This window comes from Phyllobates terribilis, unplaced genomic scaffold, assembly GCF_046119375.1.
Source record: "Phyllobates terribilis strain yellow unplaced genomic scaffold, ASM4611937v1 Scaffold_665__1_contigs__length_859303, whole genome shotgun sequence".
Taxonomy (NCBI): domain Eukaryota; kingdom Metazoa; phylum Chordata; class Amphibia; order Anura; family Dendrobatidae; genus Phyllobates; species Phyllobates terribilis.
Genome location: NW_027363425.1, coordinates 350,804 through 367,934, shown reverse-complemented (window position 1 = coordinate 367,934; position 17,131 = coordinate 350,804). Strand labels below are relative to the sequence as shown.

At 42.0% G+C, this 17,131-nt stretch overlaps 1 protein-coding gene and 1 pseudogene across 1 annotated transcript in view; both read left to right on the top strand.

The window, feature by feature from the left end:
* LOC141235434 (uncharacterized) overlaps positions 1-17,131 on the top strand; it is a 193,119-nt pseudogene that overhangs the window by 92,103 nt on the left and 83,885 nt on the right.
* LOC141235436 (uncharacterized) overlaps positions 681-17,131 on the top strand; it is a 36,871-nt gene continuing 20,420 nt past the window's right edge. The window contains exon 1 of the mRNA XM_073668118.1: positions 681-762. Coding sequence (XP_073524219.1) covers positions 681-762 — 82 coding nt within the window. The remainder of the gene's footprint in view (positions 763-17,131) is intronic.

The following is a 17,131-nucleotide window of genomic DNA, read 5'->3' as shown; positions in this document are numbered from 1 at the left end:
CAAATAGAAATTGCAATGAACAAACTAATAGTGACGGACAAGTACAAAGGGGAGAGGACCCTACCATTGCGGCCTTACATTCTACAGGATAATGGGGAAGGATAGTAGTATTGGGGGGTGCAACAGCTCTGCTGTTGGTAAGGTGGCAGTGGGGTCATTGCAGGCTGTAAGCTGTTTTGAAGAAATGGGTTTTCAAGTTCCGCTTGAAAGTTCCAAATGAGGGAATAATCGGATGTGTTGGGCCACAGAATTCTACAGGATGGGGAATACTCGGGAGAAGTCTTGCAGGCGATTGGATGACGAACGTACGATTGTGGAGGAGAGAAGGAGGTCTTGGGAGGACCTGAGATTACATGGTGGGAGATATCAGCAGATTAGTTCAGAGACAGGGGCGTACCTACCGCTGGTACCTACCGCTGGTGCAGCTGCACCGGAGCCTTGCCGTGCAAGGGTGCAGGGGGGCCCTTACCGGACGGTTAATATTGAAGGCAATCTGGCCTGCTTCTCGGAGCCCCAGGCTCTGGGGGGGCCCATAGCCAGATTTCCCTCTCATGTGCGGCGAGCAGCAAGCGATCCCTCCAGCTCCGCTGCTGACAGAAGGAAAATGGCAGTGGAGCTGAGGGATCTGTCCTCTGCTTCCTGCCCGGCACTTCCTCCCTGACACAGGCTCGTACAGCTTGATGACGTCATCAAGAAGCTCGGGCCTGTGTAAGGGAGGAAGTTTCCGGCAACAAGGAGGATGCTGCGGGAGTGTGCTGAGAGGTAAGTTGTGTTTTTTTTTGTTGTTTTTTTTGTACTGATACACTGTGGAGAGGAACAGGAGAATGAGGGGAGGTGGGGGGAGAGCAGTGATGGGCAGAGCAGTGATGGGCAGAGCAGTGATGGGCAGAGCAATGATGGGCTGATCAGTGATGGGAAGAGTAGTGATGAGCAGAGCAGTGATGGGCAGAGCAATGATGGGGAGAGCAATGATGGGAGAGCAATGATGGGCAGAGCAGTGATCAGCAAAGCAATGATGGGGAGAGAAATGATGGGCAGAGCTATGATGGGGACAGTGGGGATGAGCAGAGCAATGATGGGGACGGGGAAAGCAATGATGAGGATAGTGGGGATGGGGAGAGCAATGATGGGGATGGTGGGGATGGGGAGAGCAATGATGAGGATGGTGGGGATGGGAGAGCAATGATGAGGATAGTGGAGAAGGGGAGAGCAATGATGGGGATGGTGGGGATGGGTAGAGCAATAATGGGGATGGTGAGAATGGTGGGGATTGGGAGAGCAATGATGGTGCTGGGGAGAGCAATGATGGGGGTTGCTGGGAGAGAGCAATGATGGGGTGCAGTGCTGGAAGAGAGCAATGATGGGGTACTGGGAGAGAGCAATGATGGGGGTGCTGGGAGAGCAATGATGGGGGTGCTGGGAGAGAACAATGATGGGGTGCTGGGAAAGAGCAATGATGGGGGTGCTGGGAGAGAGCAATGACAGGGGTGCTGAGAGAGAACAATGATGGGGGTGTTGGGAAAAAGCAATGATGGGGTGCTCAGAAAGAGCAATGATGGGGGTGCTTGGAAAAAGTAATGACTGGAGTACTTGGGGAGAGCAGTGATGGGGGTGCTGGGAGAGAGCAATGATGGGGGTGATGGGAGAGAGCAATGATGGAGGTGCTCGGAAAGAGCAATGACGGGAGTACTTGGGGAGAGTAGTGATGGGGGTGCTGGGAGAGAGCAATGATGGGGGTGCTGGGAGAGAGCAATGATGGAGGTGCCCGGAAAGAGCAATGACGGGAGTACTTGGGGAGAGTAGTGATGGGGGTGCTGGGAGAGAGCAATGATGGGGGTACTGGGAGAGAGCAGTGATGATTGTGCTGGGGGAGAGCAATGATGGGGGTGCTGGGAGAGAGCAGTGATGGGGGTCTCACTTTGCTTGTACTGTAAAACCTGGTATATTTTCCGTGTGCACATCCTGCATGGGGCATTAAAAGGGAGGAAATGAAATACTGCATGGGGCATTAAAGGGGGGGAGTGACATCCTGCATGGGGCATTATAAGGGGGGGAGTGACATCCTGCATGGGGCATTAAAGGGGGGAGTGACATCCTGCATGGGGCATTATAAGGGGGGGAGTGACATCCTGCATGGGGCATTATAAGGGAGGGTGTGTGTGACATCCTGCATGGGGCATTATATGGGGGGGGGGAGTGACATCCTGCATGGGGCATTATAAGGGGCGGGGGTGTGACATCATGCATGGGGCATTATAAGGGGGGGTGACATAATGCATGGGGCATTATAAGGGGGCGACATCCTTCATGGGGTATTATAAGGGGGGTGACATCCTGCATGGGGCATTATAAGGGGGGCGACATCCTTCATGGGGCATTATAAGGGGGGTGACATCCTGCATGGGGCATTATAAGGGTGGGTGACATCCTGCATGGGGCATTATAAGGGGAGAACAGCCTGTGTGGGGCATTATGTGGGGGGAACAGCCTGCATTAGGCATTATGTGGTGGGAACAGCCTGCATGGAGCGTTATATGGGGGTCAGTATTCTGTATGGAGCGTTATATGGGGCCAGTATCCTGTATGGGGCCTTATATGGGGGCCAGTATTCTGTGTGGGGCGATTCGCCGGTTTCTGAGCTATTGTTGAATTTACAATAGATATCACTCATGTAATGTAAAAAGTGAAATCTTTGGCATTGTACTATATATATATATATATATATATTTCTCTGCGGTATCTGTGCATCATGAATCGTAGTATGTGTTAAAGGGGCCACTGAGACTCTTTCGCCCGGGGCCCAGAAAAACCTGGAGCCGGCCCTGCAAGAGTGTCCACCACCCTCTTATATGAGCAGCACTTGGCACAATATAATTGACTCACTATGTACAGACAAAGGCAGAATCTTATTCATTTACCAATCTACCCCGTTCATTGTTATATATATTTGTAATTGAGAATAACGTCATATTTGCATGAAGCTGAAACGTGGGGCCCTGGAGTTGGATAGTGGGGGGCCACTTGGCACCACAGTCAGACTCTGCTTGTGTCTCTTGTATTCGGGGGCTCTGTGTCCGGTCTTCAGTCTTCGATCAGGTAGTTTGTTGTGTAGGACATATACTGTTTTAGTGCCCTGCCTCCATCATAGAGATCGACCCCCATAACACTTGTAATGTAACTTGGGACAGGAGCTGACATTATGATACCACAATGGGTGGAGATAGACGTGGTCTGCCGTCTGTAAATGGCGCCCCCATAATTCCTGGTTCTACTTCAGGAATATTGAGGGTAGTAATGGTCACTTCCATCATTGTAACTGTTTAAATAAAAAAAAGTCAAGACAAAAAAACTCACATGACACTTTTATTTTCTTTCTTTTTATTTTTTTATTGGAATAGCAATAAGCAACATTGTAATAAAAATATTACTGGCCCCTTAAGAAATTAAACTCTGATCACAATGACTCTCAGATCAGGCTCCATAGAGACCACAGAACTGGCTGTGGTCATTGAGGACTGGCTGAGAGCCACTGGACCCAAAGATCCAGAGGAAGGCGAAGAAACCCCCCGGAGAGCTCTGCATCAGGGGGGAAAAAAATTCCTTCCTGACCCCAGTGGTGGCGATCGGATATTTCCCTGGATCATGTCTGTCCTGCTGCATATTGCTGTATATCTACATGTATTATAAGCTCAGGCAAAGGAAAAGACAAATACACCCTGCTGAAGAGGAGCTTACAATCTAATATACAAGCTGCTCCTGAGGGCATGCAGAATAATGTACACCCTGTCCGAGGAGCTTACAATCTAATATACAGTATACAGACTGCTCCTGAGGGCATGCAGAATAACGCACACCCTGTCCTAGGAGCTTAAAGCCTAATATACAGTATACAGACTGCTCCTGAGGGCATGCAGAATAATGCACACCCTGTCCTAGGAGCTTACAATCTAATATACAATATATAGACTGCTCCTGAGGGCATGCAGAATAATGCACACCCGGTCCGAGGAGCTTACCATCTAATATACAGTATACAGACTGCTCCTGAGGGCATGCAGAATAATGTACACCCTGTCCTAGGAGCTTACAATCTAATACAGTGTGGAATGCACGCACGTGTCCTCTTCAGCAAAGTGTCCTGTTCGACAAGTGTCTGACAGTAATTTCAATGGCAAGCGACTAACGTCCATCCATCTCTTCTATCTTCACAAAGGTATAACATCTCTGCTTGCTGTATCTATGTCATCTGCTGAACTCTCATCTTGAAACAATTTCTATGGTATAACATCTCTGCTTGCTGGATCTATGTCATCTGCTGAACTCTCATCTTGAAACAATTTCTATGGTATAACATTTCTGCTTGCTGGATCTATGTCATCTGCTGAACTCTCATCTTGAAACCATTTCTATGGTATAACATCTCTGCTTGCTGGATCTATGTCATCTGCTGAACTCTCATCTTGAAACCATTTCTATGGTATAATATCTCTGCTTGCTGGATCTATGTCATCTGCTGAACACTCATCTTGAAACCATTTCTATGGTATAACATCTCTGCTTACTGGATCTATGTCATCTGCTGAACTCTCATCTTGAAACCATTTCTATGGTATAACATCTCTGCTTCCTGGATCTATGTAATCTGCTGAACTCTCATCTTGAAACCATTTCTATGGTATAATATCTCTGCTTGCTGGATCTATGTCATCTGCTGAACTCTCATCTTGAAATCAGTTCTATGGTATAACATCTCTGCTTGCTGGATCTATGTCATCTGCAGAACTCTCATCTTGAAACCATTTCTATGGTATAACATCTCTGCTTGCTGTATCTATGTCATCTGCTGAACTCTCCTCTTGAAACCATTTCTATGGATAACATCTCTGCTTGCTGGATCTATGTCATCTGCTGAACTCTCATCTTGAAACCATTTCTATGGTATAACATCTCTGCTTGCTGGATCTATGTCATCTGCTGAACTCTCATCTTGAATCCATTTCTATGGTATAACATCTCTGCTTGCTGGATCTATGTCATCAGCTGAACACTCATCTTGAAACCATTTCTATGGTATAACATCTCTGCTTGCTGGGTCTATGTCATCTGCTGAACTCTCATCTTGAAACCATTTCTATGGAATAACATCTCTGCTTGCTGTATCTATGTCATCTGCTGAACTCTCCTCTTGAAACCATTTCTATGGTATAACATCTCTGCTTGCTGGATCTGTATCATCTGCTGAACTCTCATCTTCAAACCTTTTCTTTGGTATAACATCTCTGCTTCCTGGATCTATGTCATCTGCTGAACTCTCCTCTTCAAACCATTTCTATGGTATAACATCTCTGCTTGCTGGATCTATGTCATCTGCTGAACTCTCATCTTGAAACCATTTCTGTGGTATAACATCTCTGCTTTCTGGATCTATGTCATCTGCTGAATTCTCCTCTTGAAACCATTTCTATGGTATAACATCTCTGCTTCCTGGATCTATGTAATCTGCTGAACTCTCATCTTGAAACCATTTCTATGGTATAATATCTCTGCTTGCTGGATCTATGTCATCTGCTGAACTCTCATCTTGAAATCAGTTCTATGGTATAACATCTCTGCTTGCTGGATCTATGTCATCTGCAGAACTCTCATCTTGAAACCATTTCTATGGTATAACATCTCTGCTTGCTGTATCTATGTCATCTGCTGAACTCTCCTCTTGAAACCATTTCTATGGATAACATCTCTGCTTGCTGGATCTATGTCATCTGCTGAACTCTCATCTTGAAACCATTTCTATGGTATAACATCTCTGCTTGCTGGATCTATGTCATCTGCTGAACTCTCATCTTGAATCCATTTCTATGGTATAACATCTCTGCTTGCTGGATCTATGTCATCAGCTGAACACTCATCTTGAAACCATTTCTATGGTATAACATCTCTGCTTGCTGGGTCTATGTCATCTGCTGAACTCTCATCTTGAAACCATTTCTATGGAATAACATCTCTGCTTGCTGTATCTATGTCATCTGCTGAACTCTCCTCTTGAAACCATTTCTATGGTATAACATCTCTGCTTGCTGGATCTGTATCATCTGCTGAACTCTCATCTTCAAACCTTTTCTTTGGTATAACATCTCTGCTTCCTGGATCTATGTCATCTGCTGAACTCTCCTCTTCAAACCATTTCTATGGTATAACATCTCTGCTTGCTGGATCTATGTCATCTGCTGAACTCTCATCTTGAAACCATTTCTGTGGTATAACATCTCTGCTTTCTGGATCTATGTCATCTGCTGAATTCTCCTCTTGAAACCATTTCTATGGTATAACATCTCTGCTTGCAGGATCTATGTCACCTGCTGAACTCTCATCTTCAAACCATTTCTATGGTATAACATTTCTGCTTACAGGATCTATGTTATCTGCTGAACTCTCATCTTGAAACCATTTCTATGGTATAGCATCTCTGCTTGCAGGATCTATGTCATCTGCTGAACTCTCCTCTTGAAACCATTTCTATGGTATAACATCTCTGCTTGCTGGATCTATGTCATCTGCTGAACTCTCCTCTTGAAACCATTTCTATGGTATAACATCTCTGCTTGCTAGATCTGTGTCATCTGCCGAACTCTCATCTTGAAACCATTTCTATGGTATAACAAATCTGCTTGCTGGATCTATGTCATTTGCTGAACTCTCATCTTGAAACCATTTCTATGGTATAACATCTCTGCTTGCTGGATCTATGTCACCAGCTGAACTCTCATCTTGAAACCATTTCTATGGTATAACATCTCTGCTTGCTGGATCTATGTCATCTGCTGAACTCTCATCTTGAAACCATTTCTATGGTATAACATCGCTGCATGCTGGATCTATGTCATCTGCTGAACTCTCATCTTGAAACCATTTCTATGGCATAACATCTCTGCTTGCAGGATCTATATCATCTGCTGAACTCTCATCTTGAAACCATTTCTATGGTATAACATCTCTGCTTGCTGTATCTATGTCATCTGATGAACTCTCATCTTGAAACCATTTCTGTGGTATAATATCTCTGCTTGCTGGATCTATGTCATCTGCTGAACACTCATCTTGAAACCATTTCTATGGTATAACATCTCTGCTTACTGGATCTATGTCATATGCTGAACTCTCATCTTGAAACCATTTCTATGGTATAACATCTCTGCTTCCTGGATCTATGTAATCTGCTGAACTCTCATCTTGAAACCATTTCTATGGTATAACATCTCTGCTTGCTGGATCTATGTCATATGCTGAACTCTCATCTTGAAACCATTTCTATGGTATAACATCTCTGCTTGCTGGATCTATGTCATCTGCTGAACTCTCATCTTGAAACCATTTCTATGGATAACATCTCTGTTTGCTGGATCTATGTCATCTGCTGAACTCTCATCTTGAAACCATTTCTATGCTATAACATCTCTGCTTGCTGGATCTATGTCATCAGCTGAACTCTCATCTTGAAACCATTTCTATGGTATAACATCTCTGCTTGCTGGATCTATGTCATCTGCTGAACTCTCCTCTTGAAACCATTTCTATGGTATAACATCTCTGCTTGCAGGATCTATGTCACCTGCTGAACTCTCATCTTGAAACCATTTCTATGGTATAACATCTCTGCTTGCTAGATCTGTATCATTTGCTGAACTCTCATCTTCAAACCTTTTCTATGGTATAACATCTCTGCTTGCTGGATCTATGTCATCTGCTGAACTCTCATCTTCAAACATTTCTATGGTATAACATCTCTGCTTGCTGGATCTATGTCATCTGCTGAACTCTCATCTTGAAACCATTTCTGTGGTATAACATCTCTGCTTACTGGATCTATGTCATCTGCTGAATTCTCCTCTTGAAACCATTTCTATGGTATAACATCTCTGCTTGCAGGATCTATGTCACCTGCTGAACTCTCATCTTGAAACCATTTCTATGGTATAACATCTCTGCTTGCTGTATCTATGTCATCTGATGAACTCTCATCTTGAAACCATTTCTGTGGTATAATATCTCTGCTTGCTGGATCTATGTCATCTGCTGAACACTCATCTTGAAACCATTTCTATGGTATAACATCTCTGCTTACTGGATCTATGTCATATGCTGAACTCTCATCTTGAAACCATTTCTATGGTATAACATCTCTGCTTCCTGGATCTATGTAATCTACTGAACTCTCATCTTGAAACCATTTCTATGGTATAACATCTCTGCTTGCTGGATCTATGTCATATGCTGAACTCTCATCTTGAAACCATTTCTATGGTATAACATCTCTGCTTGCTGGATCTATGTCATCTGCTGAACTCTCATCTTGAAACCATTTCTATGGATAACATCTCTGCTTGCTGGATCTATGTCATCTGCTGAACTCTCATCTTGAAACCATTTCTATGCTATAACATCTCTGCTTGCTGGATCTATGTCATCAGCTGAACTCTCATCTTGAAACCATTTCTATGGTATAACATCTCTGCTTGCTGGATCTATGTCATCTGCTGAACTCTCCTCTTGAAACCATTTCTATGGTATAACATCTCTGCTTGCTGGATCTGTATCATTTGCTGAACTCTCATCTTCAAACCTTTTCTATGGTATAACATCTCTGCTTGCTGGATCTATGTCATCTGCTGAACTCTCATCTTCAAACATTTCTATGGTATAACATCTCTGCTTGCTGGATCTATGTCATCTGCTGAACTCTCATCTTGAAACCATTTCTGTGGTATAACATCTCTGCTTACTGGATCTATGTCATCTGCTGAATTCTCCTCTTGAAACCATTTCTATGGTATAACATCTCTGCTTGCAGGATCTATGTCACCTGCTGAACTCTCATCTTGAAACCATTTCTATGGTACAACATCTCTGCTTGCAGGATCTATGTTATCTGCTGAACTCTCATCTTGAAACCATTTCTATGGTATAGCATCTCTGCTTGCAGGATCTATGTCATCTGCTGAACTCTCCTCTTGAAACCATTTCTATGGTATAACATCTCTGCTTGCTGGATCTATGTCATCTGCTGAACTCTCCTCTTGAAACAATTTCTATGGTATAACATCTCTGCTTGCTGGATCTGTGTCATCTGCTGAACTCTCATCTTTAAACCATTTCTATGGTATAACAAATCTGCTTGCTGGATCTATGTCATTTGCTGAACTCTCATCTTGAAACCATTTCTATGGTATAACATCTCTGCTTGCTGGAGCTATGTCATCTGCTGAACTCTCATCTTGAAACCATTTTTATGGTATAACATCTCTGCTTGCTGGAGCTATGTCATCTGCTGAACTCTCATCTTGAAACCATTTTTATGGTATAACATCTCTGCTTGCTGGATCTATGTCATCTGCTGAACTCTCATCTTGAAACCATTTCTATGGTATAACATCTCTGCTTGCTGTATCTATGTCATCTGATGAACTCTCATCTTGAAACCATTTCTGTGGTATAATATCTCTGCTTCCTGGATCTATATCATCTGCTGAACTCTCATCTTGAAACCATTTTTATGGTATAACATCTCTGCTTGCTGGAGCTATGTCATCTGCTGAACTCTCATCTTGAAACCATTTTTATGGTATAACATCTCTGCTTGCTGGAGCTATGTCATCTGCTGAACTCTCATCTTGAAACCATTTTTATGGTATAACATCTCTGCTTGCTGGATCTATGTCATCTGCTGAACTCTCATCTTGAAACCATTTCTATGGTATAACATCTCTGCTTGCTGTATCTATGTCATCTGATGAACTCTCATCTTGAAACCATTTCTGTGGTATAATATCTCTGCTTCCTGGATCTATATCATCTGCTGAACTCTCATCTTGAAACCATTTATATGGTATAACATCTCTGCTTGCTGTATCTATGTCATCTGCTGAACTCTCATCTTGAAATCATTTCTATGGTATAACATCTCTGCTTGCTGTATCTATGTAATCTGCTGAACTCTCATCTTGAAACCATTTCTATGGTATAACATCTCTGCTTGCTGGATCTATGTCATCTGCTGAACTCTCATCTTGAAACCATTTCTATGGTATAGCATCTCTGCTTGCTGGATCTATGTCATCTGCTGAACACTCCTCTTGAAACCATTTCTATGGTAAAACATCTCTGCTTGCTGGATCTATGTCATCAGCTGAACTCTCATCTTGAAACCATTTCTATGGTATAACATCTCTGCTTGCTGGATCTATGTCATCTGCTGAACTCTCATCTTGAAACGATTTCTATGGTATAGCATCTCTGCTTGCTGGATCTATGTCATCTGCTGAACACTCCTCTTGAAACCATTTCTATGGTATAACATCTCTGCTTGCTGGATCTATGTCATCAGCTGAACTCTCCTCTTGAAACCATTTCTGTGGTATAGCATCTCTTCTTGCTGGATCTATGTCATCTGCTGAACTCTCCTCTTGAAACCATTTCTATGGTATAACATCTCTGCTTGCTGGATCTATGTCATCAGCTGAACTCTCCTCTAGAAACCATTTCTGTGGTATAGCATCTCTGCTTGCTGGATCTATGTCATCTGCTGAACTCTCCTCTTCAAACCATTTCTATGGTATAACATCTCTGCTTGCTGGATCTATGTCATCAGCTGAACTCTCATCTTGAAACCATTTCTATGGTATAACATCTCTGCTTGCTGGATATATGTCATCAGCTGAACTCTCATCTTGAAACCATTTCTATGGTATAACATCTCTGCTTGCTGGATCTATGTCATCAGCTGAACTCTCCTCTTGAAACCATTTCTGTTGTATAGAATCTCTCCTTGCTGGATCTATGTCATCTGCTGAACTCTCCTCTTGAAACCATTTCTATGGTATAACATCTCTGCTTGATGGATCTAAGTCATCAGCTGAACTCTCATCTTGAAACCATTTCTATGGTATAACATCTCTGCTTGCTGGATCTATGTCATCAGCTGAACTCTTCTCTTGAAACCATTTCTATGGTATAACATCTCTGCTTGCTGGATCTATGTCATATGCTGAACTCTCCTCTTGAAACCATTTCTATGGTATAACATCTCTGCTTGCTGGATCTATGGCATCTGCTGAACTCTTCTCTTGAAACCATTTCTATGGTATAACATCTCTGCTTGCAGGATCTATGTCATCTGCTCAACTCTCATCTTGAAACCATTTTTATGGTTTAACATCTCTGCTTGCAAGACCTATGTCATCTGCTGAACTCTCATCTTGAAACCATTTCTATGGTATAACATCTCTGCTTGCCGGATCTATGTCATCTGCTGAACTCTCATCTTGAAACCATTTCTATGGTATAATATCTCTGCTTGCAAGACGTATGTCATCTGCTGAACTCTCATCTTGAAACCATTTCTATGGTATAACATCTCTGCTTGCTGGATCTATGTCATCTGCTGAACTCTCATCTTGAAACAATTTCTATGGTATAATATCTCTGCTTGCTGGATTTATGGCATCTGCTGAACTCTCATCTTGAAACCATTTCTATGGTATAACATCTCTGCTTGCTGGATATATGTCATCAGCTGAACTCTCAACTTGAAACCATTTCTATGGTATAACATCTCTGCTTGCTGGATCTATGTCATCTGCTGAACTCTCATCTTGAAACCATTTTTATGGTATAACATCTCTGCTTGCTGGATCTATGTCATCTACTGAACTCTCATCTTGAAAGCATTTCTATGGTATAACATCTCTGCTTGCAGGATCTATATCATCTGCTGAACTCTCATCTTGAAACCATTTCTATGGTATAACATCTCTGCTTGCTGTATCTATGTCATCTGATGACCTCTCATCTTGAAACCATTTCTGTGGTATAATATCTCTGCTTCCTGGATCTATATCATCTGCTGAACTCTCATCTTGAAACCATTTCTATGGTATAACATCTCTGCTTGCTGTATCTATGTCATCTGCTGAACTCTCATCTTGAAACCATTTCTATGGTATAACATCTCTGCTTGCTGTATCTATGTCATCTGCTGAACTCTCATCTTGAAACCATTTCTATGGTATAACATCTCTGCTTGCTGGATCTATGTCATCAGCTGAACTCTCATCTTGAAACCATTTCTATGGTATAACATCTCTGCTTGCTGGATCTATGTCATCTGCTGAACTCTCATCTTGAAACCATTTCTATGGTATAGCATCTCTGCTTGCTGGATCTATGTCATCTGCTGAACACTCCTCTTGAAACCATTTCTATGGTATAACATCTCTGCTTGCTGGATCTATGTCATCAGCTGAACTTTCATCTTGAAACCATTTCTATGGTATAACATCTCTGCTTGCTGGATCTATGTCATCAGCTGAACTCTCCTCTTGAAACCATTTCTGTGGTATAGCATCTCTCCTTGCTGGATCAATGTCATCTGCTGAACTCTCCTCTTGAAACCATTTCTATGGTATAACATCTCTGCTTGCTGGATCTAGGTCATCAGCTGAACTCTCATCTTGAAACCATTTCTATGGTATATTATCTCTGCTTGCTGGATCTATGTCATCTGCTGAACTCTCCTCTTGAAACCATTTCTGTGGTATAGCATCTCTGCTTGCTGGATCTATGTCATCTGCTGAACTCTCCTCTTGAAACCATTTCTATGGTATAACATCTCTGCTTGCTGGATCTATGTCATCAGCTGAACTCTCATCTTGAAACCATTTCTATGGTATAACATCTCTGCTTGCTGGATCTATGTCATCAGCTGAACTCTCCTCTTGAAACCATTTCTGTGGTATAGCATCTCTCCTTGCTGGATCTATGTCATCTGCTGAACTCTCCTCTTGAAACCATTTCTATGGTATAACATCTCTGCTTGCTGGATCTAGGTCATCAGCTGAACTCTCATCTTGAAACCATTTCTATGGTATAACATCTCTGCTTGCTGGATCTATGTCATCTGCTGAACTCTCCTCTTGAAACCATTTCTATGGTATAACATCTCTGCTTGCTGGATCTATGGCATCTGCTGAATTCTTCTCTTGAAACCATTTCTATGGTATAACATCTCTGCTTGCAGGATCTATGTCATCTGCTCAACTCTCATCTTGAAACCATTTTTATGGTTTAACATCTCTGCTTGCAAGACCTATGTCATCTGCTGAACTCTCATCTTGAAACCATTTCTATGGTATAATATCTCTGCCTGCCGGATCTATGTCATCTGCTGAACTCTCATCTTGAAACCATTTCTATGGTAAAATATCTCTGCTTGCAAGACCTATGTCATCTGCTGAACTCTCATCTTGAAACCATTTCTATGGTATAACATCTCTGCTTGCGGGATCTATGTCATCTGCTGAACTCTCATCTTGAAACCATTTCTATGGTATAACATCTCTGCTTGCGGGATCTATGTCATCTGCTGAACTCTCATCTTGAAACCATTTCTATGGTATAATATCTCTGCTTGCTGGATCTATGTCATCTGCTGAACTCTCCTCTTGAAACCATTTCTATGGTATAACATCTCTGCTTGCTGGATCTAGGTCATCAGCTGAACTCTTGTCTTGAAACCATTTCTATGGTATATTATCTCTGCTTGCTGGATCTATGTCATCTGCTGAACTCTCCTCTTGAAACCATTTCTGTGGTATAGCATCTCTGCTTGCTGGATCTATGTCATCTGAACTCTCCTCTTGAAACCATTTCTATGGTATAACATCTCTGCTTGCTGGATCTATGTCATCAGCTGAACTCTCATCTTGAAACCATTTCTATGGTATAACATCTCTGCTTGCTGGATCTATGTCATCTGCTGAACTCTCATCTTGAAACCATTTCTATGGTATAGCATCTCTGCTTGCTGGATCTATGTCATCTGCTGAACACTCCTCTTGAAACCATTTCTATGGTATAACATCTCTGCTTGCTGGATCTATGTCATCAGCTGAACTCTCATCTTGAAACCATTTCTATGGTATAACATCTCTGCTTGCTGGATCTATGTCATCAGCTGAACTCTCCTCTTGAAACCATTTCTGTGGTATAGCATCTCTCCTTGCTGGATCTATGTCATCTGCTGAACTCTCCTCTTGAAACCATTTCTATGGTATAACATCTCTGCTTGCTGGATCTAGGTCATCAGCTGAACTCTCATCTTGAAACCATTTCTATGGTATAACATCTCTGCTTGCTGGATCTATGTCATCTGCTGAACTCTCCTCTTGAAACCATTTCTATGGTATAACATCTCTGCTTGCTGGATCTGTCATCTGCTCAACTCTCATCTTGAAACCATTTTTATGGTTTAACATCTCTGCTTGCAAGACCTATGTCATCTGCTGAACTCTCATCTTGAAACCATTTCTATGGTATAACATCTCTGCTTGCCGGATCTATGTCATCTGCTGAACTCTCATCTTGAAACCATTTCTATGCTATAATATCTCTGCTTGGAAGACCTATGTCATCTGCTGAACTCTCATCTTGAAACCATTTCTATGGTATAACATCTCTGCTTGTGGGATCTATGTCATCTGCTGAACTCTCATCTTGAAACCATTTCTATGGTATAATATCTCTGCTTGCTGGATCTATGTCATCTGCTGAACTCTCATCTTGAAACCATTTCTATGGTATAACACCTCTGCTTGCTGGATCTATGTCATCTACTGAACTCTCATCTTGAAACCATTTATATGGTATAATATCTCTGCTTGCTGGATCTATGGCATCTGCTGAACTCTCATCTTGAAACCATTTCTATGGTATAACATCTCTGCTTGCTGGATCTATGTCATCTGCTGAACTCTCATTTTGAAACCATTTCTATGGTATAACATCTCTGCTTGCTGGATCTATGTCATCTGCTGAACTCTCATCTTGAAACCATTTTTATGGTATAAAATCTCTGCTTGCTGTATCTATGTCATCAGCTGAACGCTCATCTTGAAACCATTTCTATGGTATAACATCTCTGCTTGCTGGATCTATGTCATCAGCTGAACTCTCATCTTGAAACCATTTCTATGGTATAACATCTCTGCTTGCTGGATCTACGTCATCTGCTTAACTCTCATCTTGAAACCATTTCTATGGTATAATATCTCTGCTTGCTGGATCTATGTCATCTGCTGAACTCTCATCTTGAAACCATTTCTATGGTATAATATCTCTGCTTGCTGGATCTATGTCATCAGCTGAACTCTCATCTTGAAACCATTTCTATGGTATAGCATCTCTGCTTGCTGGATCTATGTCATCTGCTGAACACTCCTCTTGAAACCATTTCTATGGTATAACATCTCTGCTTGCTGGATCTATGTCATCAGCTGAACTCTCATCTTGAAACCATTTCTATGGTATAACATCTCTGCTTGCTGGATCTATGTCATCAGCTGAACTCTCCTCTTGAAACCATTTCTGTGGTATAGCATCTCTCCTTGCTGGATCTATGTCATCTGCTGAACTCTCCTCTTGAAACCATTTCTATGGTATAACATCTCTGCTTGCTGGATCTAGGTCATCAGCTGAACTCTCATCTTGAAACCATTTCTATGGTATAACATCTCTGCTTGCTGGATCTATGTCATCTGCTGAACTCTCCTCTTGAAACCATTTCTATGGTATAACATCTCTGCTTGCTGGATCTGTCATCTGCTCAACTCTCATCTTGAAACCATTTTTATGGTTTAACATCTCTGCTTGCAAGACCTATGTCATCTGCTGAACTCTCATCTTGAAACCATTTCTATGGTATAACATCTCTGCTTGCCGGATCTATGTCATCTGCTGAACTCTCATCTTGAAACCATTTCTATGCTATAATATCTCTGCTTGGAAGACCTATGTCATCTGCTGAACTCTCATCTTGAAACCATTTCTATGGTATAACATCTCTGCTTGTGGAATCTATGTCATCTGCTGAACTCTCATCTTGAAACCATTTCTATGGTATAATATCTCTGCTTGCTGGATCTATGTCATCTGCTGAACTCTCATCTTGAAACCATTTCTATGGTATAACACCTCTGCTTGCTGGATCTATGTCATCTACTGAACTCTCATCTTGAAACCATTTATATGGTATAATATCTCTGCTTGCTGGATCTATGGCATCTGCTGAACTCTCATCTTGAAACCATTTCTATGGTATAACATCTCTGCTTGCTGGATCTATGTCATCTGCTGAACTCTCATTTTGAAACCATTTCTATGGTATAACATCTCTGCTTGCTGGATCTATGTCATCTGCTGAACTCTCATCTTGAAACCATTTTTATGGTATAAAATCTCTGCTTGCTGTATCTATGTCATCAGCTGAACGCTCATCTTGAAACCATTTCTATGGTATAACATCTCTGCTTGCTGGATCTATGTCATCAGCTGAACTCTCATCTTGAAACCATTTCTATGGTATAACATCTCTGCTTGCTGGATCTACGTCATCTGCTTAACTCTCATCTTGAAACCATTTCTATGGTATAATATCTCTGCTTGCTGGATCTATGTCATCTGCTGAACTCTCATCTTGAAACCATTTCTATGGTATAATATCTCTGCTTGCTGGATCTATGTCATCAGCTGAACTCTCATCTTGAAACCATTTCTATGGTATAACATCTCTGCTTGCTGGATCTATGTCATCTGCTGAACTCTCATCTCGAAACCATTTATATGGTATAACATCTCTGCTTGCCGGATCTATGTCATCTGCTGAACTCTCATCTTGAAACCATTTCTATGGTATAACATCTCTGCTTGCTGGATCTATGTCATCTGCTGAACTCTCATCTTGAAACCATTTCTATGGTATAACATCTCTGCTTGCAGGATCTATGTCATCTGCTGACCTCTCATCTTGAAATCATTTCTATGGTATAATGTGTCTGCTTGCTGTGTCTGTGCTCTGTTATTTGATGCAATGTATTCAATAGTCACTGTCTGTCCTTCCATCATTGTAGACTTTATCTGATGGTGAAAGATGTTATACTGTGTCAGGCATAGTGTGTTAGGTCTGTGTCTTTGATCAGCTCTCCACTCCCTGGTGAGCTGAGCAGCTGCCAATTTAGTCACAAGCAGCTCCCACAATCCCTCTCACCTGATGCTATAGTCCTTCCTATAAATCTAGATGCAT